Genomic DNA, 24484 nt, shown 5'->3' on the forward strand with positions numbered 1-24484 from the left:
TTTGACACGTAGAAGGGCAATGCGCGCTCTTTGAAATTTGTATAACTTCGACTAAAGAAATTTAAAAACTACTTTTTAACTTCAACTGGCCATGTGATAACGTCACAACATCCGATAGGCTTAATTTTTATATGAATTCATATCTACATTTCATCAGCTTTCATAATAAGTTATAATCTTCAAGGTCACCTTTAATTCTGAAGAGCTATAAGATATTCAAATGTATGGTTTAGCCGAAATTACACGACCTAGGTTATTCAAGGTTTTACGCGTGATGACGTCATCAAAATGAAAATGTTGACAACTCATTAGAAGAATAATTAATTGAGCAAGCACATACTAAAAGTTGTGCGAAAATCGGGCACAAATAACGGAGATGCGCTCTATTGAATGTGATAACCCACACAAAAAGAAAAAAATTCCTAATTTTTAAATTCAAGTGGCCATTTGATGACGTCATACCATTTTGTACGTCTAATGTGTATATACATTTGTATCTACAACTTATTGGCTTCTATAATAAGTTAAAAAAATTGGGGGTCATCTGCCATTCTGAAGAGTTATATTCATTTTAAAAAGTCCTTATTTTTTACCATTTTTAGCACTTTTGTACAATTAGTGTGCGCATTTTGTCATTTTTAACGTGCTCGTATAACGTTATTTTAAGTCGGAATGGACTCAAAATTGGTGAATGTACTAAGGATTGTGAGTAGAATGTGATTTATACATCAAATTTTATTTTTTACGCATTTTAAGAATCGTGCGCACAAAAACGCATTTTTGCGCAGTAATTTTTTGAAACGCGCAAATGGCCATTGGCCAAATTCATGCTCTAAATTCATCAAAACCTAATTTTGCGCGTTTTAAATTTTTAACGCACGATTTCACGTGCATGACCTTGAAACGCGCAACTTTTTATTTGCTAATATTTTTACCCTTGACCTGAAGTTTACCTGTAGTGAATTTCATTAATATGTCATAATGAATTATGGAGATATGATTGATAATGTGATTTCACAAAATGGCGTATAAATGACGTCACGGATGAGTGATCACGCTGGAAAGCTCATTAGGATTAAGTTATATTATTTGAAAGATATTCTGAAATTTTGGTAATCATTGATATTAAACTTTTTGAGATAATTGTTACACAAAATAGTGTACAGAAACAATAAAAAGAAGAAAAAAAAAAAAAATAATAATAAAGATTTCATACAATAACAATAGGTGATCATTTTATTCTAAATGATCACCTAATGAAACACAGCAGTTAAATTTAGTCTAATTTATTTGTGTAATGCCTTTATATTGAATTATGGTGGTGTATTAAACTATATTGTAACCCTATGAATAGAGATCACTCTCCAGAGAGAGACCTTGTGTGTTAAGAGGAGAGATTCGTGTTGAAGAGTCAAGTTGTGAAATAATACAGCTGTATTTATAACTTTACATGTCAAATCACTTCTGATATCGCGGCAGCTTCATAAACTGCCTCTTTGCATGCCTCCAGCATGATACTAGCTATATGGGCAAGTTTGACAGGCATAGCTATTTCACTTCTGATATCCCAGCAGCTTCATAAACTGCCTCCTTGCTTCATACAGCATGATACTAGCTGTATGGGCAGAGTTTAAACTATTCATACCATTGGCCATTGGGATGAAAACTTTACTGCCATCCCGTTCCTCACAAAGTTCAACAGCACACAAACTTAATCCATGACTTTCACCGCCAATAACGAGAGCACATGGGATCGTCCAGTCCAAAGAAAAGTAGGGTTCAATCGCAATAATCGGTAAAACTGAAGCTATAATATCTCCAAACCCTTCCGCTGATTTCTTCATAATGGTGTTTTTTTTTGGCTGTTCATTTGCAAATTCTGTTCTCTCTCTTGTTGTATAGTTCCCGTCAGCTACATGTACTGTTATGTCCGGGCTGAGATATGAATTTAATTGATTCCAATTTATATCTGTTTTGATTGGCATTCGGAAGTGCGCACCGCATCCTGCACGGAGCACCTTTGGTTGCCAGATGTCGACGCAACCTGTAACAAATAAAAATTACTTTTCACTAAAAATAGGTCATAATATGCTATTTATTGTTATAAATATTTAAACCATAGATTACACAAACCTATAGTAACAATGACGCTCTCACAGTTCACAGCTGCTGCAGATCGTAACAGCGCTCCCAAGTTACCTGGTTCTCGTATGTTATCGCAAATTAATGTTACTGGTAAAGCGGGCTCTTCCTGCAGTAAGGACAACTGTTCCATATTTGGTCTTTTACACACAGCTTTTAGAATAAAAAATATGAAACATAAACATTTAAGCTCTGTCTACACTATCAAACTTTATGTGACAAAAAAATGTGATGTTCCCATATTTTGGTATATCACTACCATATTTGGGCACATCACACTTTTTTTATCAAACTAGTTTGATACTGTAGATAGAGTTTTAGAACTTTTTTAAAATATCGGGTTTGTCCCGGACTAAGTAAGTAATATATCCTCTGGGAAGAGTAAGATTCCCTTGATATATATCATATATTACAACTAGAAAGTCACTCCGAGAGTGCATACCTCCGCCTACTGTAAAATTCTCCTACATAAGATTTCTCTGGGGAAAAAAAATATATATATATTTGTGTGTTTCTTAATGCTGTTTGTGATTTAGGCTAATTTCACTACAAGCATGTTTAAGCGAGTTTGGTGTAATGGTTATGTAACAAGCCTTTCAATTAACAATAGCTTCAGTTGACTAACAATAGAACAGCAACGCGAGAAATCAAACGAGTGAATTTGAAAGAAATAGGTTTTTTAAACTACTCGCATCAAAAAAGGTGCACATTAAATAAAATTATGTTTTAAAATTACAAATCACAAGTTATAACTCTTGCCTCTTGTACAAAAATGAAATTTTAATGGAATGGTCCTTGACCACATATCTATCTGTATATTCATGTTAAAGATCTTGTAATTACTTTTTTAGTAATCCTGCTAACAAACAAACACACGCGACCGATTACATATACCTTCTTGGCGGAGGTAAATAATTTGTTCTTAACTGAGCAAATTATGCTTAAATCCCTATTGCACATTAATAAGTAAACTAAATGTAAGAGGTTAATTTTTTAAGGTGTTGATGAAACCTTCCACAATTTTAAAGGCCATAGATGACAAACTAAATAAAATAAGCAAACCTAAAATGCCCTGTGGTGTAGCAACATCCGTCCAAAGGTCAATATCTCTTTGTGAAACCTTCGCAAATTTTGCATTCAACGAATCAACTGGTATATCGTCAAGGGCTTCGTGACGACTGAAGTAAATTGTTTCTATATCTGCTCCTGATAAGATAGCATCTGTCAGTAATCTTTTCCCTTCTAATAACACTTTGCCTGTTCGATCTCTCTCATGTTTTGATTTTACTAACGTCATCATTTTACTTTATAAAATAAAAAAAAAGATTAAACGGTTAAATGGAAGAATAAAATATAATATATTAAATATAATATATAAAATACAAATTATTATATTTTTGGATAATTGAAAATAAAATCGTAAAACTAGTGTTACATATTTATTATATTAGCATTTAAATGCTAATAGTTTTGTTTTAAAATTAAAAAATTATATTTATAAGATTGTTGTAACATACCCTAACTGTTTATCGTCAGCTTTCACCTTCTCAAAAATATATCTATGTGAGTGTTTCTTTTGCTGTTCTGCAAAATCATTGTTGTAATCAAAGGGATGATGCCCTATCTTGTTGTTTGTTTGGTGGTCTATATCATTAGGCCAAGAAGTTGAAGTGGTAACATCTTCACTTACTAATTTACTCCCTGTATGTTTACTTTGACCTAAAAATAGAATCGTTTAAATATTATTAATATGTAACAATAAGAATAAAAGGTCAAACTAAAGAAATTTATTAAAAATATATATTTTTAATTTTTTCAAAAACACATGCATTCTAGAGTAGGTAGGCCAGAGCTAGAGAGAGGCGCGCCTACTACTACTACTAGACCTATACTAGAGTTACTAACTAAAACACTCGGCCTATCCTGCATTAGGAGCAGCGGTAGGGCTATCTATTCTAGGCCTGACTGACGGACTACGGCGAGGCCTAGCTAGCTATAATATATAATATTACGCAACTTACAAGGTCTCTTTCTTAACTTAGATTTAATCACTCCTCTTCGCATTACTTTATTGCTAATATGAATTAATCTAGCATGTTGAATGACCACTATATTATTGACTTTGATAAAAGCATTTTTAATCATGGGCGCAGCCATCTTAAATTTAATCGAAGAGAGCCCTCTATAGGCGGAATGTATGTTGCGAGGGACGCTCTGTGTGAATTGCTAATAAGTTTTGTTATTTTGTGTTTCAGGACTATTTTCTAGTATGTTGAAAGCAAAAATTCTAGTTCTTGGACCTTGCAAGGTAATTTCATTAACTATACTATTGATTTCATCTTAGCAGATTGTCATGCTTATATAAAATCTTCATAAATTTCCATTTCTAATATTGACCATAAATGCAAGCCTGTTTGTATCTTTGTTCAAGCATTGTTTACCCTACTACTAAAGCAGCTAGTTTGTTTTCCCATCCCAGTGCGAGTCGTTTCGGCCCTAATCGTACAGTGTATCATGAAAACTCCTTCACACTTTAAATTAAAACTTTGTAAAAATAATATACAGGTACAACTGGATAATATTTCTTATCTATTAATATTATTTATTTCTCAATCTTGTCTGTAATTTCAGACAATAAATATTTATTTAGGCGCTGCCTATTAGGCCTATATATCGATAACCTTTTTGCTTTTTTTTATTTCAATTTCAGAGTGGTAAATCAGTACTGTCAAATTTCTTTGCCCAAGCAACAGATTTAGCAGGATCAGAATACAGACCAACTCAAGGTGTTCGGTAGGGTGCAACTCAATATTAATACTGTACTTGTATGAAAAATGGTGGAGGGCTTAAATACAGTACATAAAGTATTCATCAACTAATCATCAATCAAAGTAACAACATTATTTTTTATAATCACAGAACTGTTATTTTGTCATTTAGTATTCTAGAATTTGAAAGTACTAGTCTTCAGAAGGACGGCAAATCATCAACGCTAGATGTTGAATTATGGGATTGCAGTGGTGACACAAAGTAAGTACTGTAAATACAATTTACTTCATCATGACATACCAAATAAATACAATACACCTCATTACACCAAGTTATAAAACTATTTTCTAATTTATATCATTGTTATTTAAAAGGTTTGATGAGTGTTGGCCTTCGATTATGTCAGATGTGAATGGTATAATTCTTGTTTATAATCATGATCAACCAAACCATGCTCAAGAATTAGAAATGTGGTGAGTCATTTATAATGTTTATAATGACCTTATAAATGTGGTGAGTGGTTTATAATAATTATAACGATCTTACAGATTAGTTCTGGTATACTACAACTTTTACTAAATCTTTTACTCAAAATCTTTTCACTCCAATCATCTTTAAATTTAAAAATATAGGGTTAAATTACTGGCTGTCCCTACAAATGTAGATTGATTGGTCAACTTAAAATAGATTGCAAACTCTAAATCTGTCACTATCAATAATTTATCATTTCAAATTAACGAACAAGCACCGTTTGGTGGCAGCACTCGACACGAAGGTGTGGTATGTGTGCAATTCAGCCCAGTAGACTGCAATTCACAGGTTATTCCCCCATTTTACATTTACCATTGGTTGGAGGCTCACTCCCATTCCCCTTTACAGTAAATGTTGATTTTAGACTACAACAACAACAATATAATAACTACAGCAGTAGTAATGACTATAATTTTTATGTGTTTAAATTTTAAATGTAAATATGTATAATTATGTTTATATGATGTAGTATGTTTAAGTGGATATTAGCCCTTGATGGCATTGCAGCAATTAAGAAATTGAATTGAATAGACATCTTCTACTTTTATCTGTGACTGACAAGGACAAAAGATGACCAGAGGAAGTTCTAAGTTGCTAATATTACTGTCTTCTTATCTTTGATAGGTTTACAACGTTTGTAGCACAGCAAGGACTGAAAGAATCTCAATGCCTTGTTATAAGCAACACCAAACCAACAACCAGTGAAAGGTCTAAAACACAACTATGTAAGGCAGACTGTATACATTCACACCTAACTACAGTATATAGCATTTCTTATTTACACCTTGTTGTACACAACTTTATGAACAGATAATGGACTTTTGGATTTATCAACAGATAACAAACTAATTAAAATTTGCCGCTTTAAATTAATACTAAATATTGAAATGATTATTTGTCCATAATAAAATAACAATAGAAATTCATCTTAAAGATTGGCAAATATTAGTACGATAAAAAACAGATAATATAAAATATAAAACAAAAATTCATATACAGAGTACACACACAATATTGCACAAAACTTAAGTTTTAAAATGCGGTTACAATTTAGAAGTAAAATCTGATAAAAATGCTTAATTGAAGAATTTCTATTTTATTATTTTACAGCGTCCGTTATTTCACAGCTTAATCGGGTGACTGTGAATATAGAAGAGAACTCAGAGGGCGCCAAGAAGGAGTTTCAATTGTTTGTTGGCCGACTAAGAGGCTACCTTAGCGCCAAAAGAGACCAAGAAGAGCTTAGCATTATACAATGAACAGTGACTGAAGCCATGTCTACACTATCAAAAAGTGTGATGTGCCCAAATATGGTAGTGATATACCCAAAAATGGTCGTGGTATGACATCATCATGTCTATATATGGGCACATCACATTTCTTTGTCACAGATACAGATACAGATAACTTTTATTGTCCAAATAAACTGGAAATTGCATTTGCTCACTTATCACATAAAAATATCGTATAAAAATATCGTATAAAAATAAAGTATAAAATGCAGAATAACAATATAAAAATACACAATGATTAAAAAAGTACATCATAAAATTACAGCTCAAAAATATTTAAGTTAAAAATACAGATCATTACAAAACGGTTTAAAGTATAGACTGTGACTTAAGAGATATGTGAAGTGCTTAGCCTCATCTGAAATACAAAATGTATTATTTATTTAGTTTTTATATCACTGGACACTGTTTAGAGTGTCTATATTGTATGAGATATGTTACTGGATACAGTACGTGGTATAAACTGTCTGAACCAATCAGGTTACAGTTTAAGACTCTAAAGCTATGTCTACACCATCAAACTAGTTTGAAAAAAAAACGTGTGACGTATCCAAATATAGTAGTGATATGCTTAAATATGGTAGTGATATGACATCATCATGTCCATACTGTATATGGGCACTTTTTTTTGTCACATAAAGTGTGATAGTGTGGACAGAGCTTTAGAGATGCTATCTTATAACAAAGAGATATTCTAACCTTGTTTTACATAGCATAGTCAATTTCAAAAAGGCTGTACTTGGCTAGTAAATATATTTTTTTAATTTAATTAATTTTGCAATGCAGAAGCTGATATATAATGACATTAAATATTAAACCCAAGAATAAATAATACCAATAATTGACAAACTCTATCGTAATACTGGTAAAGTTAATTTTGTATACACAACTGGAAGAGTAACCAATCACAAACATTAATTTATATGCTGTTTGGTACTTTGGTTATTAATTCAATTTTTAACAACATTGTATATTGTATTGTTTGGTTGTTGGAAATAGTGCAATTGGTATAAAATAATATTCTATTATTGTATTCTTAGGTCTTATTGGTTGTATTCCACTCTATATAGGTTAGTTGACTTAAGTTTTAACATACGTTTTACTTATGATTTATGTAAACAATGTTTTGAAAGATAGCTTTTCAAAATAAATATATTTAACTGTATAAATAGTGTAAAATATTTTCTGAAATGTATACCATCAAAATGGTATAGATGTGGAATAAAGTAAAATTGCAAAAGCACGTCCAATTTTCTTTCAATTTTTGTCTTTATAAAATATAAACCCACAATTATATTATTAAACCCCTTTATCATAATGGTTGTGACCACTATGGGAGGTACCCTGGACATTCAATGAACATGTGCACGTTGTACGTCACATGATAGTGAGGTATTATTCTAGTTTGCACTTATGCCTTATGACAATATATAAAAAAAGCTTTTAATAACAAATTATAATACCATATTTATAAATAACCATACGTTTGTCTAAAAAGATATATTTTGTATACAAATTTCTCCCAAATTAATACTTATTGTTTGTGGTTTCTTTATATATCAGACATTCCAAAATAGAAAGAATGGGGTACGTACGAAAGATCAATCAGTTGTAAGCCGAAACGACATCATACGCCCACAAAAGGTAGTAAATAGATTACGTCATGGTGTTTAGACTTACATGATTGGCTCTTATCAGGCAAGTCAACTATTGACAAAGGGGTGGTATCAATTTATTTAGTAATCTTTTCAATATTTTAAAGTGTACAAACATTAGTTTTATAAACTAATATGGTGAATATAATACAGATATTTTTTTGATCTGAAATATGATTTTAATCACCATTTTCTTTAAAAGAAGTTTAACTTGATTCACGTGGTTTGATTATAATTGGTATCGCCTGTCACAATATGCAAATTACAAGCGTCCTGTAGGAAGGTAAACTTTGACGTGATTGAAGGCGCGCCATGGCGATTTAAGGGTGAAAATATCTGTTTTGAATTGAATTTTGTGTATTTTGGTCATCCTACATAAAATAGAAACAAAATACAACCACACTAAGCGAAAAGCTACGGAAGATATGAGTATTGAGACGTTACTGGAAGCCGCCAAGTTCGTTGAGCTCAACCCGTATTCGCAACATACACGTGGAGATGTTGAAGTAGGTGAGTAATGATATTTTTCAAAGCACATGTAATGCGTGACAAGCTTATTTACATCGTCACTCTCTGCATGCTCACGTTTCTCCTTGGTATATCGTCCTAACGTTTCCGTGAGACAGTTTATCATTTTAATTTAAACAAATTAATCGTCACTCATATTATGAATCTGTTCTTTCTTAATGTATTACTGTTTTAATGGTTTATGTTTTTTATCATAATCTACTTGGTCACGTTTTCTGACCTTGCACATCAAACGACAATTACCGGCTATTGGAATGTTCCATTTTCTTTAAAGGGGTTATTACGAAAACACTTCCGTCTAATACTGTGGGATTGAAAACAAAAGAAAAAAATATATCACCAAGTTATTTAACACAAGTCAAGAGTTCAGGTAAACATCTAAAACCACAGCAAGTTAGCCAAAAGGGAAAACCAGATTCACACCGTGATGATGCTGATTTTGATGATGAGACAGAATTGTCATCATCTGGTAATTTGAGTAATTCAGATGTCTCTGGCTATATGTCTGATAAACGACGACAAGGAGGGTAAGGATGATTTATTTTTATGAAGAAAAACAATTTAAAAAATGGCACATTTTTTTTTGCACATGTTTGTGGTACACATTATTTTAAATGTGTAATTTTTAACAAATTAAAAAGCATTAAATTATTTTTTACAAATAATATATAAAAAACAAGTTCGCTTAAAAAGAATTCCTTGTTCATAAAAAACAATTGCTGCGTATCTATATAACATAATAGGCATTTAGTAGTCCACACTGCCATTTGGTAAATACAATCTAAAGATCTTAGAAACAACTATTATTATTTATACTTCAATTTAAATATTGGACTTTCAGGGCTGGAACCAGAGAAGTTCATAACATCCTTGAGAAAAATAGGTATGTTATTATTATGTTACATCACAATGGACTTAATGATGATTTGTTCAAACTGATCATGTTACTTGAGATTAAGGCCGTGTTTCCGCAGCCATAACAAAATTATCGGTTAATTTTTAACCAATCAGATAATTAAAGATGTATTGTCCCCTAAAACATGAAAAATAAAGATTAATAAATCAAACTTTGAATAAATTATTTTGTAATTTTTAATCAAGTTAATCACTTCCGTAGAAAAAAAACTGAATGTTTTCATGTTTTCACTTATGAAATGACAAAATAAATGGTTAAATTCAACCAAAAACCCATTGGCTGGCAGCCAATTTGACTATTTGTTGCTTTAAATTACAGTTTTTTAGGTTATTACATTTTTTTGGATCTAATTTTTGCTCAAAGTGGATAACTATGAGGTGATATAAAATTGCGTATTAAAAAAATGTTTAAGAATTATTTTTTCAGGGCGACAATATATCTTTTAATACAAAAAATAAAGTGCGCATGGTCAGACATTACCGAACAACCAAAATCCCAATGACAATGCAACGATTTGTCCTTCAGGTCAAAGGTTAGAAATTATCGTATTTATCCGATAATTATCCGATTTGAATGGGATAATTATCGGTTAATTTTTCTCGAGTGGAATCGGTTAAACCCCGTTTCCAGTTTGTCGGTTAATTTTTGCCTGCCTATATTTAAACAGTACACATCTTTAAGACTTCAATGCAATTATCATTTCATATAAAATAATTTGTTATAGCAGAATTTTCCAAACTATGCCACCCTCATTTGTCTTTCTGTAATGATTATCTTGAGGTATCTCAAATTATGACATTTTCCTGATAAGAAATTCATAACATAAATTTATTGGATTGGATCAATACATTGTAAATGTAATCGGCATACATTGAAAATGTAATCAGCATACATTTGCATAAACTTACCACAACTGTAGGTACTCATTTATATACAGGTATAACAATTGTATTATATCATAAAATAATCACTAATATTTTTAAAGTAAGACATTGTAATAATTAAAACATGAATATTGTTTTTAACTTTTATCAATTATGATAGACGGGCCCATCTGAAAGAATGTTTTGAAGGTTTACGTTGTCAGATTCCAAATATGCAAGACCACAAGGTTTCCAACCTGAGCATACTACGAGGTGCTTTTAGATTTGTGCAGGTAATGTCAACATTATTCTACTGCAGTTATTGCAGGAGAATTCTTTTTTACAGTCTGTTAAATTTGTAAATAATAATACGAGCGGTTAATTGCTAATCAAACTGATTTTTAAGTCGAGAAACATAGTTTTGTATTGTATTTTTTGCTTAACAATTTTAGAAATGTGTAGCAATAAGGTTGTTTTGTATAGCTTTTTGCTATGCTACACTGGTGAAAATGTTCCCTGGTTAAGACAGTGAAACCGTAATTACGTAGCCATAACATCGGCTCCATGGTTTGGATAAGGACTATAAACCGTAGATCCAGTGTAAATATCTAGCACATGTGCACTTTAAAGAACCTATTACATCTTTTTGGATCTTACCCCGGTGTACAAGCTCATTCACAGCCACTATCACTCACAGCCACTGATCATAACTGGGCCCTGTGGGAGACCAATCTTTGACTGAAGAGGTCACCCAGTATAAATAAATAATACATTTTTTTTTTTAATTAAATAAAGCTACTGTCATATAAAAATTATTGTTTCTAGATTCTAAAGAGAAAAGAGAAGGAACTAGAACATGAGTTGGATCGTCTTGCCCGTCACAAGATAGAGATGCAGGGACGTCTGGTTGAGTTGAGTTTAGATAACAAAGACAAAAGTAATAAAAAGTTTAAAACTACCAAAAAACCTGCTAGAAAAAAGAGAGTGAAGAAAGCGGAAAGAAAAAAGAAAGTGATTGTAGTGCCTAAACAGGAGGAGGAGGATGACGGGGCTTCAACATCAACAGCTTCAGGTAGGTCATATCTTTAAAGATATGGACATGATATTATTACCATGTTTGGGAATATCACTACCATGTTTGGGAATATCACTACCATGTTTGGGAATATCACTACCTTGTTTGGGCATATCACTACCATGTTTGGGCATATCACTATCATATTTGGGCACATCACACTTTATTTGTCAAACTAGTTTGATAGTGTAGATAGAGCTTAATTGTATGTTTTGAAAGTATGTTGTTGACATTTGGCGACCTTTAATTTTCATGACAAGCTACACTAGAAGTTTAATATCATTTATCTCTAATGAGTGTAATGAACATATGAGTTTAAACTGCATCAATTATGACCTGTCTTAATATGTCTTCAATGTATAAACACGACTAATAATTGAAACCGCATTCTCTCTTTTGGAAAAGGATTTTGTATCAATGTTGTATTTTATATTATTGTACTTGTCAGTGGCCTACATACTGTTGAATGAATAAATAAACTGACCCAAACTGTTGTTGAATATATTTTAATTTATTGACAAAGATGAAGAACATTGTTTTTTTTTACTTTAGAAGCAGAAGAGGAGGAGAGGAAGTCTCGAGCTCAGTCGCCAATTTCTGGCACGCTACCACTAAGAGAACCAAAGCCAGGAACGCAGCTGCAGGTAATGTTGACTACCAGTAACCAATCACCACGCTCAATGGCACATGCTAGTGTGATACACAGCACTGGACAACCAAAACAACCGCTAAAAGTTGTTCCTCGCTCGGCTCCGGTTCCTCCATGTCTGCCGACAGCGGTCGTTGCCGGTAATGGTCACAGTGCCAGTAACAATAATGGAACACTGTTAGCGACCGATAACGTGACTGGTTTGCGGCCAACTGTTAGCCAGCTGTTGAATAATAATCCAAGTGTTGGGAAAATCCCGCAAATGAATGTGCCTAGTGTTGTGCCAAAGTTACATATCATTCATACAGGCAACCAGGTAGGGCATAAACAGCAACCATCTATAGTGGTAACACAGCCAACAGCAGGCACTATGTTGACAATGACTGTTAATCAATCGCCTAGCAATGTGTCAAATTCTGGGACCAGTCGCAATGGCTGTCCAACTATGCTAGCTTCTGCACTGACTGGTCACATTGTACATGCCACAGGTAACCAGGGAGCAAAAGCTAAAGTTTCAGGGACACAATCAAAATTAACTAGCTCTCTGATTACCACAGCTGTTGGCCAGTCAGTCATGGCCTCATTGACCGCACCAAGCATTTTCAGTGCAACTACTGCTCGGCCTGGAGTTGGCGCTGCAACCCTGCAAGCTCCTTACACACAGATACCATTTAACCCTGCGATGACGCAGGTGTTGTTGACGCAGCAGCCTTCGATCGCAGCGTACACACTTTCTAGACAAACGGCATTTAGTCCTACCATTATACGACAGACACTGACACCGGTGACTTCAAAGTATGCATCAAATTCAACACCAGCGGTCACGATAATGACCACGTCACAAAAGACGGTAGTGTCACCAAAGAGCATGTCAACAACAGCATCTACAGTTACAAAAGATGTTCGTATGAACCAACCGACGACAGCAGTCATAGTACCAGCGTCGCAAACCATTAACGTTCCCCACGTTTTTCCAACAACATACCTACAAACCATACAACCTGGAGTTCAAAGGTTACCGATTCAACAGCCCACCATTCAAACTACTACCAGCAATGGAACACCTGTTTTAAAAGCCTATCATTCAATGTACATACCAAGGTTCCGAACAATAGGATCGGTTATCAATAACCAAAGACCGATAATCTCCGGTAACGGAGTCGGTCCAAAGATGGTCACCCAGGCAGGTAACGGGAATACAGCAACATTTATTGTGCAACCAACACTCGTGAACACGGTTGAAAAACAAAAACATTAAACAGTTTACTTTATAAGAAAAATTATACGAATCGTGTGAAAAAATAAAAAAAAGTATATAAAAAAAAAGTATGTCTAATCATGGAGGAAAAAATAAATTATTTTTTCCTTATGGCCTAATCACATGCCCTATTATTTGTTTGCAGCATCATGTTAATTCATTGTGTGGAAGTTGGTACATGCTTCCCAACTATTCCCCGACACAGTGGTGGTTTCTAGGTTAACGACCGGCGAAGCATCACTGAGTGGGTTGTGGGTCATAGCATATCAAAATCCCCATATTAAGTTGAGAGGTAAAATCTACACATGCTTATTAATATTTGAAAACATACTGACTGTAATAAGTTTCAATGTCATTTAAATCAGGCTAAAAATTATGAAACTGTTTTGGCTTATAATTGCAATTCCAAATTATTCCAATAAATCTTTTGCAGTGGTTGATGCAACCGAGACCCACTGACGAAATATGGGAAAAAATATTTAGCAGACAATAACATTGCTATATATTCATTTATTATAGGATTACAGTATCAATTAAAGTAAATTAGTATTGGTGCTTTATGACGAGGTGGTGAATAAATTTTAGAAAACCTACAGAGTATATTATTTGTAGTACATCGCCCTCTGTAGTTTTTTGATAAAATTACAGGCTACTCTAGAAGTTTTTAAGTTGCTAAATGTCGCCCTCTTCACTAAAAGAATATTAATATTTGTTACATAAATATCTAGAAGTTGTTTATTTTATGTTTAGTGAATATAATATTAGGAATCGTAGTTCTCTGTAACATTTAAGAATACAATGACGGTAAACAAAATACAGTAATATACCAATTATGTTTTATATTTACTCATAGTATTTTTTACGGAAGTATGTATTATAAAATGGTGTTTTTTTATCCTAAATTACAGCCATACTAATTTATGGAAAGTTAAATTAATAATGTGTATTTAATATTATAGTGATCACCCATATAAAACAAGTTTGTAAAATATACCTCCAACTTTGAAGAATTATGTAAAGAAATGATATTAGTGTGAAGTATATACAGTAAAGAACGCATATATTATAGTTTGTGTCATTGTAATATTGTTTTATAAAGATTGATGTTTATAGTATATTAACAGTTTTAAGTCATATCAGCTTAAACCTTGGTTCCCGTTAGATGATTTATCGTGTCATGATTGGTCAAATTACTTGCATTTTGTTCTAGTGTGTACTAAGCTTAAACTATCTATAATATTTACATCTTCAAACAATTGCTGAAAGCCCATCTCATTTCGAATAGCATATGAAATGACGCAATTTCAACCTTGTTTCGAGCCTTGTGGACGTAGCGTAGCGTAGTGTTATTTCGGTTAAGCGCTATACAAAAATTATTTTGAGGATTGTATTTCATCTGCAGTCGGACCATTGTTCTTTTCAAGAGAGGTATGGGTTCGAGAACCGTCTGTTGTTCCATATTATTGTAGGCAAGATACTTTAGTCTTATTGCAATGCATGATAAAGAATGTTGTAGACTATTCAAAATGATCTTTGCTTTTCTTCCTTATATCTTATTCTTATTAACTCAAAATTATTTTTACTAACAAACATTACTATTTATATGCCTACTAGGCTAGTGTGTAAACATTATTGACATAATTTCATTATACATCCACATACAGTACAACTCTTCTTAACAATTTTTTCAATCTTCTATCAACTAAAAGTCGTAGTTAGTCATGTCTCGGGTCACATTCTATGGTCACCGTACAGGTAGGCTACTACATCAGTACTTCTATGAATGGATGACTAGTTGGTGACAAGAACGCTAGTTGGTCATACCCAGTACCGTTTTTGATTTTACGATCATTCGGGAAACCACCTCACGACAATACATCCATTAAGCTTGGTTCCCACTAGCGACGCAACATAACTGACGCAACATAAGAAAATTCTCTTCCAATAATTGTTTTTTCCCCCGCCTGCGTGAAATTAAACCTGCTTGTTGCGCGTCAACGCTAGCATGCCGTAGACTTTGACCTGGTTTACTCCGCGTGCCTTTGAGTATGCGCGGTTATGTTTTCCAGTTGCATGAAATCAAACTGATTTGATTTCCCATAGCGATGTTTTGCAGCACTGTTGCGTCATCGATCCCCACTTGTCATTACGCAATTACAGCAATTTGCGTCGATTCCTCACTGATTTGCGTTGCGTTCTAGTGGGAACCACACTGTGCATGGCCTTATATTTGACATATATGGATTCAATATTGCATGCAGTAATTATACTTTTTAATGTGTATGGCTTCTTCCCAGAAATATAAATATATTTATGTTATTTATATTATTCTACATGGTCGCCTAATAATGCCCAAGTATAATACATTTATTAAATGCCACTGGCATACCACCTGCATTGCTCCAGGCTTCAATTTATGATTTCGTACTGACTGATTGATGAGGATGGATTATAAGATGGGGTAAGCATGATTGATGATGAAAAGTAAGAAATAGATGACATAAATTTATTCATTCTTAATTGGTCTAATTATTCCAAATGAGAATCAGCCCACGTTAAAATCAAACTTGTTGAACTCGGAAGGATGCTTATAATTTACAATAAATAAACTATAACTATCGATATCATATTTATGTTAAATAATAAAACGGTATTCTAGTACTGTAATAATAAAATTAAAAAATTAAAAAAGCATAAATACACTGATGTAATTGAAAATATTCAGTATTATTTATTAAGAAGGAGCTCTCAACCACAAACATTAATTTCACACAAATGAAAATATCTCTTGCTAATTTTTACAGTATTCTGTTCTTGCTACTTGATTAAAAAATGTATTTGAGCAACGTTGTTGGATTAAAATTGTTAATGCAAATATTATATGCATGTAAATAATGCCATTTTATCAAGTATCATCATCTAAGCCCATCTCATCTTCATATTCCTTATTGGAAATCTGAAAAAAACAAATCAAAAACTGATGTATACCAGTATTTACCAATCAGTACAAATGTTGCAAACTAAAGTTACAAAATAAGTTACCTTTCCTCTCTTGAGCTTTTTCACCAGCATGGCATCTTTAGCGAGTTCTGCTAAATCATCTTCATCAAACTAATAATAAAAAGAACAATCAATTGTCAACTGCAAAATAGATTCAAACAGAATAATTGAAGTAAATGATAAAAAACGTGCCCATATCATTTCTGGGAATCCTTTATTGAATTACAGTTTAAGCAAAAGTAGAAAGCTAATAAAATATTTATCATACTTGTTCTCGTTTCCTTTTCTTTGACATCTCTTTTCGTTGTCTTCTGTCTTGTCGTTTATTTTTCTTTTCTTTATGCAAAGACCATGCAGTTTGTTTCTTCTAAAAAAACAATGTAATGGTTATAGAATTTGTAAAATTTGCCACTATTCCCAGCTAAACCTAAATTTTCCTGCAACTTTTACCCTGCATACCAATTTTGACTTGAATGTAAAGTTTTAAAATGAATCAAAAACCCATACTTGAAATTCTTTCTTTATCTTCACTTGCTTTCCGTCCTGTTGTAACCTTAGTTTCTCTTTCCTGTGTTTTTCTCTTGACTTTTCCCTGAAATGAGTTGAATTTCATAAATGCAAACTGCATAAAGTCTAGTACACCTTGAGGAACCTTCCCCTTTGACAAGAAAAGGTTTTCAAAGTTTGCTAGTGTAAACCAGTTGACAAACTTCAGTACAAATTTTTCTTGGCTAACTTTACTTTGGAAAATACAGTAAACCCCAAGTTTGCAAAACAAAACTAGACTTGACTCATTGATAATCAAAGAACTATAAACATGGGTTAAAATATAAACAACTACCTGAAAGGTATAGCTTGAATATCAACATTTGAAGCTTGAAATTCTGGGAATTTCCGTCCCTTTGTTTCAGGCATCTTGGGCATCTGCAACAGGCCAAAGCCATTTGCTAGTTTTCCAAGCTCTAAATCTAAACATAAGAAAGAAACATGTAAAGGTATCTATTTAGTAAGCTTAAGCTTAGATAACATCCTACTAATTAACAAGAATTAAGTTTACAACTACAAAGGTAAAATTGGCATTATATAATTAATCTCACCTTTTGCTCTAAAAATGAGACTGCATTCATGTTTAACATACGCCTGGTAGAAAGACACAAATGCTTGCATTCCTTTCTCATATATTGCACTGAAAAATACAAAAGGATATCTTTGGTCATTATTAAGTAACACTCCAATTCTTCGATTAGGATCAGCCAATTGGTAAACTATATAATAGTTAACTACTGTATCCCAATAATTCCTTCGATGTTTGAATAGTTCCAAATGCTTTAATTTAGCGAAAACCTAATTTTGCACAATATCAGAATGTGAACACTTCCTTTAGAATTTCCAGAGTGTTAACTAATACTATATTGTACAGTTTGTCTTAGGACAACTTTAAAATGAAAATGGGAGAGGGTCGAGCTTTTAAATTTTACAGATAAGTGTGATTCAATTACGAAAGCTGGTAGTCTTATTACCTGATCTTGCTTGCATTTGCATCAGTCACACACTTTTGTGAGGTTGCATCAAAAATAAACACAAAAGTTGAATAATTCCAAATATAGAAAATCTCCAAATATAGAAAATCTCCAAATAGAAAATCTCCTAATATAGAAAATCTCCAAATGTTCATCAGAAACAAAATTGCTTCCTTTAATTATAGTAATACTATTATAAGTAACAAAGTGCATTTATCTTTCTTTTTAAGCTCTACTTCTAAGCTTCAATGTAAAATCATTCCAAATATGGAAAAACTCCAAATATAGAAAATTTCCAAATAGAAAATCTCCAAATATAGAAAATCTCCAAACGTTCATCAGAAACACAAATTGTTTCCTTTAAACAGTACGCTATTATAAATGACAAAGTGCATTTATATTTCTTTTTAAGCTCTACTTCTAAGCTTTAATGTTGAATCATTCCAAATATGGAAAATCTCAAAATATGGAAATCTCCAAATATAGAAAATCTCCAAATATAGAAAATCTCCAAACGTTCATCAGAAACACAAATCGATTCCTTTAAACAGTACGCTATTATAAATGACAAAGTGTATTTTTTTTTTTTAAGCTTCTAAAATTCAATAATTCTTCTATATATAAAATTGTTTCTTTTTTTTCTAAATAGTCATCAATATAAAAGGCACAAATTGTCGATGACTGAACACGTTCCAATTGGCTACATGCACCATTTTCCATGGAGTTTAAAATCTTCAAACAACCATTTGCTTTTGTTCACATTATTATTATTTCCTTTGCAAACTATTTGTTGGGCAAAACAGTTGAGCAGGCAATTTTAGCAAATCTCGATTTTTTCTTAACAATTCTTTATAGTTATTTGTCCAAAAGCAACCAACGTCATGATGAATTGTGACTCACAATTTGACAAAAAATTTTCCACATTTTACAAATTTCCTACTACTTACTAATATTACAACTGTACAACTGTTATGCCTTAGTTATTAACCAGTATTTGTATTTTCAACTTGATTTAGTGATTTACAGAAAACAAGTGATTTTAATCGTTTTCTGTAAGTTGGTACACGAATCCAATACAAGATAGGAAAACACCATGTTAACAAAATACCAAAGGTTCTTGAATATGATGTAATAGTCATTAAATTGGGACAGTCCAAACAAAAGAATGCATACACATTAACCATAGAATAAGGTAACTGAAAAACAAAATGGACTGTTGTCATAATAAGCAGTGTTACTGCTAACTGTTTAGACTTTATCCATTCAGTTTTCTTACTACGTTGCTGAGTTGTCAACTTCTCTGAACTTTTTACCATTTTATACAATAAAATATTTAATATAGTAACAAACCCCAGAATTATTAAACTACAAAAGTTTGATATTACCATTATATAAAGCATAATGTTAAGATACAAAAAATACAAATCAATATATAATAAAGTAGAAAGGCTTAAAAAAAATAAAATACTAAATGACCACAAAATACACAAAAATATTTTATACCATTTTAACTTAATGCATTTATACCATACTGGTCTTGCAACCGCAAAATACCGGTCAATCGATAGAATTGCAAAGTGAACAATACCAAAACAAAATTCTATTATAACTAAGGAAAGGGACAAAAAAGTTAATTTTATTGAAATATTCAACACGGCAACCACCCAAGATACACTTAAAATGCAAAAGGACAATGCAGTGCTTCCTATGATGAACATTGCCTTTGTCATTATCTGAGGGTATCTGAATATGGACAGGAAAAAAATGAAATTTAAAGTGAAACTTATCAAAGAAAAAGATAAATCAATTTCATAATTGGTCCATCGCATTATATTTCCATTGAAATAATCCATGATGAAGTGATCCAAAAATGTATTATACAATTTCTCAGTTAATACTACAGTACTACTCATACATTAAATAATGTATATTGTCACATATTAGCAATAATGAACAAGTCCTAATATAGACACAAAATGATCAAACAAATTCAAGTATATACTGTAATATATATGGCAGTTATATAAAACTGACCATATTTGGCACAGAAATCCTGCTTGCAATCAAATCAATTTGCAATCAACAATGTATGCAATATAACGAATATATGCATGATGAAAAATAATTAAGAAACATTTTTCAAAGGCCAGAAGCGAGTTATCTGAAGACTAAATCAACTTTATGTAGAGACGTGTAGGCCTATTTCATCACAAATGATGATGTGAACGAAATTTAAATAAATCATTCAGCACAAAATTGAATTTCAGTAAATCATATTAGTCAATGAAAAGATTCTTCATTTTTTTTATGAAACTTAATATCAATAATTTAATTGATGAACAAAGAAAGTACATTACATACATCAACGACAACTAGTTTGACAATAAACGTCTTCAATTATACCAATTCTTCACACATGTCAAAGAATACAATTGATTATTCAAACATACAACCACAATACATTATTTAAATTAAGTAATATGATGACAGTAACGATGCTGTTGAGACAAAATCTAATAAACTAAGCTCTATAGAAAAATTTCTTTGTTTTTCCACTTTTCCATTTTTAAAAACTTTACATGTAACAGATTTAAAGACTTAAAAGCTATATCTAACATCCTCCAAAAATATCCTTTGCTCAATTTTCAAAAAGCACAAAATCATTGGCTGTATTTGCCAATAATTGCAGTGGTTTTTTTCCAAGCACCCTTTGATTAAAAAAACCAAATCAATCAACCATTTAAAAAATCAAATAAATTTGGATTTTCCAGAAGCAGGTTTAGCCAGCAAGTTAAGAATTATATTTTAAAATATCTGGTTTGTAATCAAATTGATTCATCAAGTGATTGAATTTCCAACTTGATTTGGAGTTTTACATGACACAACTGCTTTTACATGTTTTCGATGAGTTGCTGAACGAAGCAAATATACAACAGGAAAGTAACTAATGGTAAGATGGATAGAAGCATTAAAAATGGTAATCAAGAAATTTAAGGGGCAGTAAAGACAAAAATAGAAATAAAGATTAACTAATGCATAAGGCAAGGAAAATATCAAATTACCAAACGATAACATCATTAATGTCACTGCCAAATGGCGCGTTTTCTTCATTCTCCGTTTTCTAGTTTCTTGTGATGTCAGTAATTGTTTGGTCTGATTTAACACTTTTCTGTACAATAATATGTTCAGTAAAGACGTTATTTTAATGATAACCACACTTATGCAACTTGAAACAAGTATTAACATATCCCATGCATTCAGTAACCAATAAAAACTGATTGAAATTAATAAATAAATACAGACTGAAAATACAATAGAAAATATCCACAAAATAATACAAACAGTTGTATAACGCTTGACCGTGAGGCTCCTGTAATATATTGGCTTTGAAACAGCAAGATAACGATCAATTGTTATCAATCCAATGTTAACAAAGTAGAAAAGAATCTTGACATATATTAGTGTATACAAAAAGTACAGTAAACTTTCATAACTTGGTATTACTATAATAAACATGCAAAAAGCTGTTACGCTATTTGACAAACTGGTACTTGCAATCAGAACATCAGTTTTTGGTAAACTCTTCTTACGATATCTTATGATAGATAAAAAAAGGATGAAATTGAATAAAAATCCAATGACGCAAAAAGTGATATATAGCACATAAAAGAAAATATATATGATTGATTCCTGTTCAGAAAAGTCGGTTACATTGTTTTGAGTTGTGTAATCCATTATTCAAATATCTATAATTCAAATGCAAAGTCAAATGGTCACTCAAAAGTAAAAACATATGCACAGTATAATTGAAAGGTTGCTAGTGTTTAGTGAAACAAAACACAACTCCGTGACTGTCCTAATATAGAAATGAAAGTTTTAAGACGTTTGGAGCAAGTGACTTTCATAAAATAAACATAACAATGTCCCAACATCAATCAAACATAGCTACCTATAAGTCAATATACTGGTTTAACAGTGTCATAGCAAAACACCAACTGCTCTGTCACAAGCTATTTCCTAATAAAGAAATAAAGTCTTTGGCGTTTTGAGTACGTTTCATTCAATCAACCACAACTGTCCAATAAAGACCCACAGTAACTACAGTTTTGTATCTTGATGTATGCTTTAATTGCCTTTTTGATAATGATTATTAATATTTTGCCAATAAAAATAAATTATTAACACGCATCAAATACTTAAGAGACATGTAAGTTTATTCATCATATTGATTCCTACATTCACTTGTCATTTAACAAGCTATTTTTAGTTCGAATCACATTTGTTTTTTCACAATTACTAATCTTACAATAAAATCAATAACTTTCAACCAGGGAGTTAATTTCAACAATAATTACTAATGACAATGTACATAAACTAAACTTTGATGGCAGTAGTCACGACAAAATGTCAATTTAAAGACCTCAAAATGACATATTTAACCTGCTCATATTTGGGCACCATCACACTTTTTTTAGTTTGATAGAAGTGTAAACATAGTTTAAAGCTCTGTTTACATTATCAAACCAGTGGACTCAATGATGACATATGACTACCATATTTGAGCATATCACTACCATATTTGGGCACATCACACTTTTTTGTCACATAAAGTTTGACAGTGTAGTCAGAGCTTAAGAAACCCTTAAATTCTGTACAAGTCGTGTCCCGTATAGCAAAAGGATTGTATAAACACATTTAGCAAATTTCAGCTACTCTAAAAAAATTGTATAATAGATGAGAAAACTCAAATGTTTGGATGTATAATAAATATTGACCATCATATTATATGTCCTGTTTGAAAATATTTTTGTAGGCCTATCTCTTATTTTTTGGGCTGATCGATGAATCAACTTAAGACAAAACATTAATTTGCATTTCCAACTTGATTTGGAGTTTTACATATCAAAACTGCTTTTACCAGTTTCCGATGAGTTGCTGAACGAAGCAAATATAAAGCAGGGAAGTAAATTATAACAAGGTAACCTAAAATATACAGAATAAGTACCAACATATCCATGAAATGACAATCAAAGCAATGACGGAAATACAAGTATATTATCGTTAACACCGCATACGGCAAAGAGAAAATCATATTACCAAATGATAACATTAACAATGTCACTGCCAAGTGCCGTGATTTCCTCAATCTGTTTTTCAAAGTTTCTTTGTGATGTCAGTAAATGTTTAGTCCGATTTACTTTTCTGTACAACAGTATGTTTAGTAAATGTATTACTGTGATAATAACCACACTTATGCAACTTGTAATGAATAGTAACATACGCAATGCCGTCATTAACAAATTAAAATTGTTGTATATGACAGCATACAAACAAACAGAAAATATAATGGAGAATGTCCACAAAATAAGACAAGCTGTTGTATAACGCTTGACCGTGATGTTCCTGTAATAAATTGGTTTTGAAACCGCAAGATATCGGTCAATTGATATCAATCCACTGTTAACAAAGTAAAATAGAATATTCACACATATTAATATATACAAAAAGTAAGAAAGATATTCATTACTTTGCAGTTGTATAACAAATAATGATGAAGTATTTACACTGTTTGACAAGGTGGTGCTCGCAATCAAAATGTTAGTTTTTGTTATCATTTTAGTATATCTTATGATAGATATAAAAAACATAAAATTGATTGAAAATCCAATGGAAGAAAAGAACATTAAATACACTTTAAACAAGACATATCCTTGCAAGTCCAGTGCAAACAATTCTGTTGCGTTGCCTTGATTTGTGGAATCCATTATGAATCAAACAACAACTTATCTATTTCACGTTTTCCAAGACAGACTATAGTAAAGAAGAACTTTGACAAAAATAAATTTGAGTCGCGCAAAAACAGGCAGTAAAAAACTATGCTGAAGAAAGAGTAAAACATGCACTGAAAATTGATGTTACAGTATATATACACTAACACAAGTTTACCACGTATTTAGTGAAATGTTGTCTGTGAAAGAGTATATCCTAATAAAAAATAAAGTCATAAGACAAGAATTTTGAGGTTTCGATCACGCTATAACAATCTTCTGGAAAATGTGTCAATCAAAAAAAAAACATTTTATTCCACAACAAAACCAAATCAATCAGATACTTGAGAGATAGGCATATTGGATCTGTCATATTCATACCATACCATTATGAAGTTAATAAGCAATTTTAGTTTCACTTCTATGTAGTTTGTTTAATCCTAAGCTACTCGTCTTACAATAAAATCAATACGTACGTATGATATATCTAGATAATTTCAATCTAATTATAAATAACC

The 24484-nt window shown here is 31.9% G+C and overlaps 4 protein-coding genes across 8 annotated transcripts in view; 2 read left to right on the forward strand and 2 right to left on the reverse strand.

Annotated features, from left to right (window-relative positions):
- Positions 1 to 1274: 1274 nt before the first annotated feature.
- On the reverse strand, positions 1275 to 4314 carry LOC140043899 (rRNA methyltransferase 3, mitochondrial-like). The gene is made up of 5 exons (XM_072088372.1): positions 4164 to 4314; positions 3660 to 3861; positions 3205 to 3446; positions 2134 to 2295; positions 1275 to 2044 (listed from the first exon to the last, which is right to left on the reverse strand). Exons 1-5 carry the CDS (start codon positions 4297 to 4299, stop codon positions 1554 to 1556), a joined length of 1233 nt encoding a protein of 410 aa, XP_071944473.1. The 5' UTR covers positions 4300 to 4314; the 3' UTR covers positions 1275 to 1553.
- Positions 4315 to 4336: 22 nt separating this feature from the next.
- LOC140043900 (intraflagellar transport protein 22 homolog) lies at positions 4337 to 7876 on the forward strand. Of its 3 annotated transcripts, XM_072088376.1 has the most exons (7): positions 4337 to 4450; positions 4853 to 4935; positions 5083 to 5172; positions 5286 to 5384; positions 6067 to 6167; positions 6553 to 6723; positions 6811 to 7876. In XM_072088376.1, the coding sequence occupies exons 1-6, from the start codon at positions 4412 to 4414 to the stop codon at positions 6699 to 6701; spliced, it is 561 nt and encodes a 186-aa protein (XP_071944477.1). In that variant the 5' UTR covers positions 4337 to 4411; the 3' UTR covers positions 6702 to 6723; positions 6811 to 7876. The 3 variants fall into 3 exon arrangements, with proteins under 3 accessions (XP_071944477.1, XP_071944476.1, XP_071944478.1); XM_072088375.1 differs by having other exon boundaries at positions 6553 to 7876; XM_072088377.1 differs by lacking the exon at positions 6811 to 7876 and having other exon boundaries at positions 6067 to 6202; positions 6553 to 6714.
- Positions 7877 to 8673: 797 nt separating this feature from the next.
- On the forward strand, positions 8674 to 14731 carry LOC140045308 (uncharacterized). Of its 2 annotated transcripts, none has more exons than XM_072090155.1 (6): positions 8674 to 8899; positions 9192 to 9444; positions 9759 to 9800; positions 10878 to 10989; positions 11522 to 11768; positions 12324 to 14731. In XM_072090155.1, the coding sequence occupies exons 1-6, from the start codon at positions 8815 to 8817 to the stop codon at positions 13676 to 13678; spliced, it is 2094 nt and encodes a 697-aa protein (XP_071946256.1). In that variant the 5' UTR covers positions 8674 to 8814; the 3' UTR covers positions 13679 to 14731. The 2 variants fall into 2 exon arrangements, with proteins under 2 accessions (XP_071946256.1, XP_071946257.1); XM_072090156.1 differs by having other exon boundaries at positions 8832 to 8895.
- Positions 14732 to 16386: 1655 nt separating this feature from the next.
- LOC140045309 (ATP-dependent RNA helicase DDX55-like) overlaps positions 16387 to 24484 on the reverse strand; it is a 31380-nt gene continuing 23282 nt past the window's right edge. For both annotated transcript variants that reach the window (XM_072090157.1, XM_072090158.1), the window contains exons 13-18: positions 17776 to 17864; positions 17520 to 17646; positions 17186 to 17270; positions 16947 to 17045; positions 16721 to 16789; positions 16387 to 16634 (exon numbers count right to left, since the gene is read on the reverse strand). In XM_072090157.1, coding sequence (XP_071946258.1) covers positions 16584 to 16634; positions 16721 to 16789; positions 16947 to 17045; positions 17186 to 17270; positions 17520 to 17646; positions 17776 to 17864 — 520 coding nt within the window. In that variant the 3' untranslated portion in view covers positions 16387 to 16583. The remainder of the gene's footprint in view (positions 16635 to 16720; positions 16790 to 16946; positions 17046 to 17185; positions 17271 to 17519; positions 17647 to 17775; positions 17865 to 24484) is intronic.

This window comes from Antedon mediterranea, chromosome 3 (assembly GCF_964355755.1).
Source record: "Antedon mediterranea chromosome 3, ecAntMedi1.1, whole genome shotgun sequence".
In the NCBI taxonomy this organism is placed as follows: Eukaryota; Metazoa; Echinodermata; class Crinoidea; order Comatulida; family Antedonidae; genus Antedon; species Antedon mediterranea.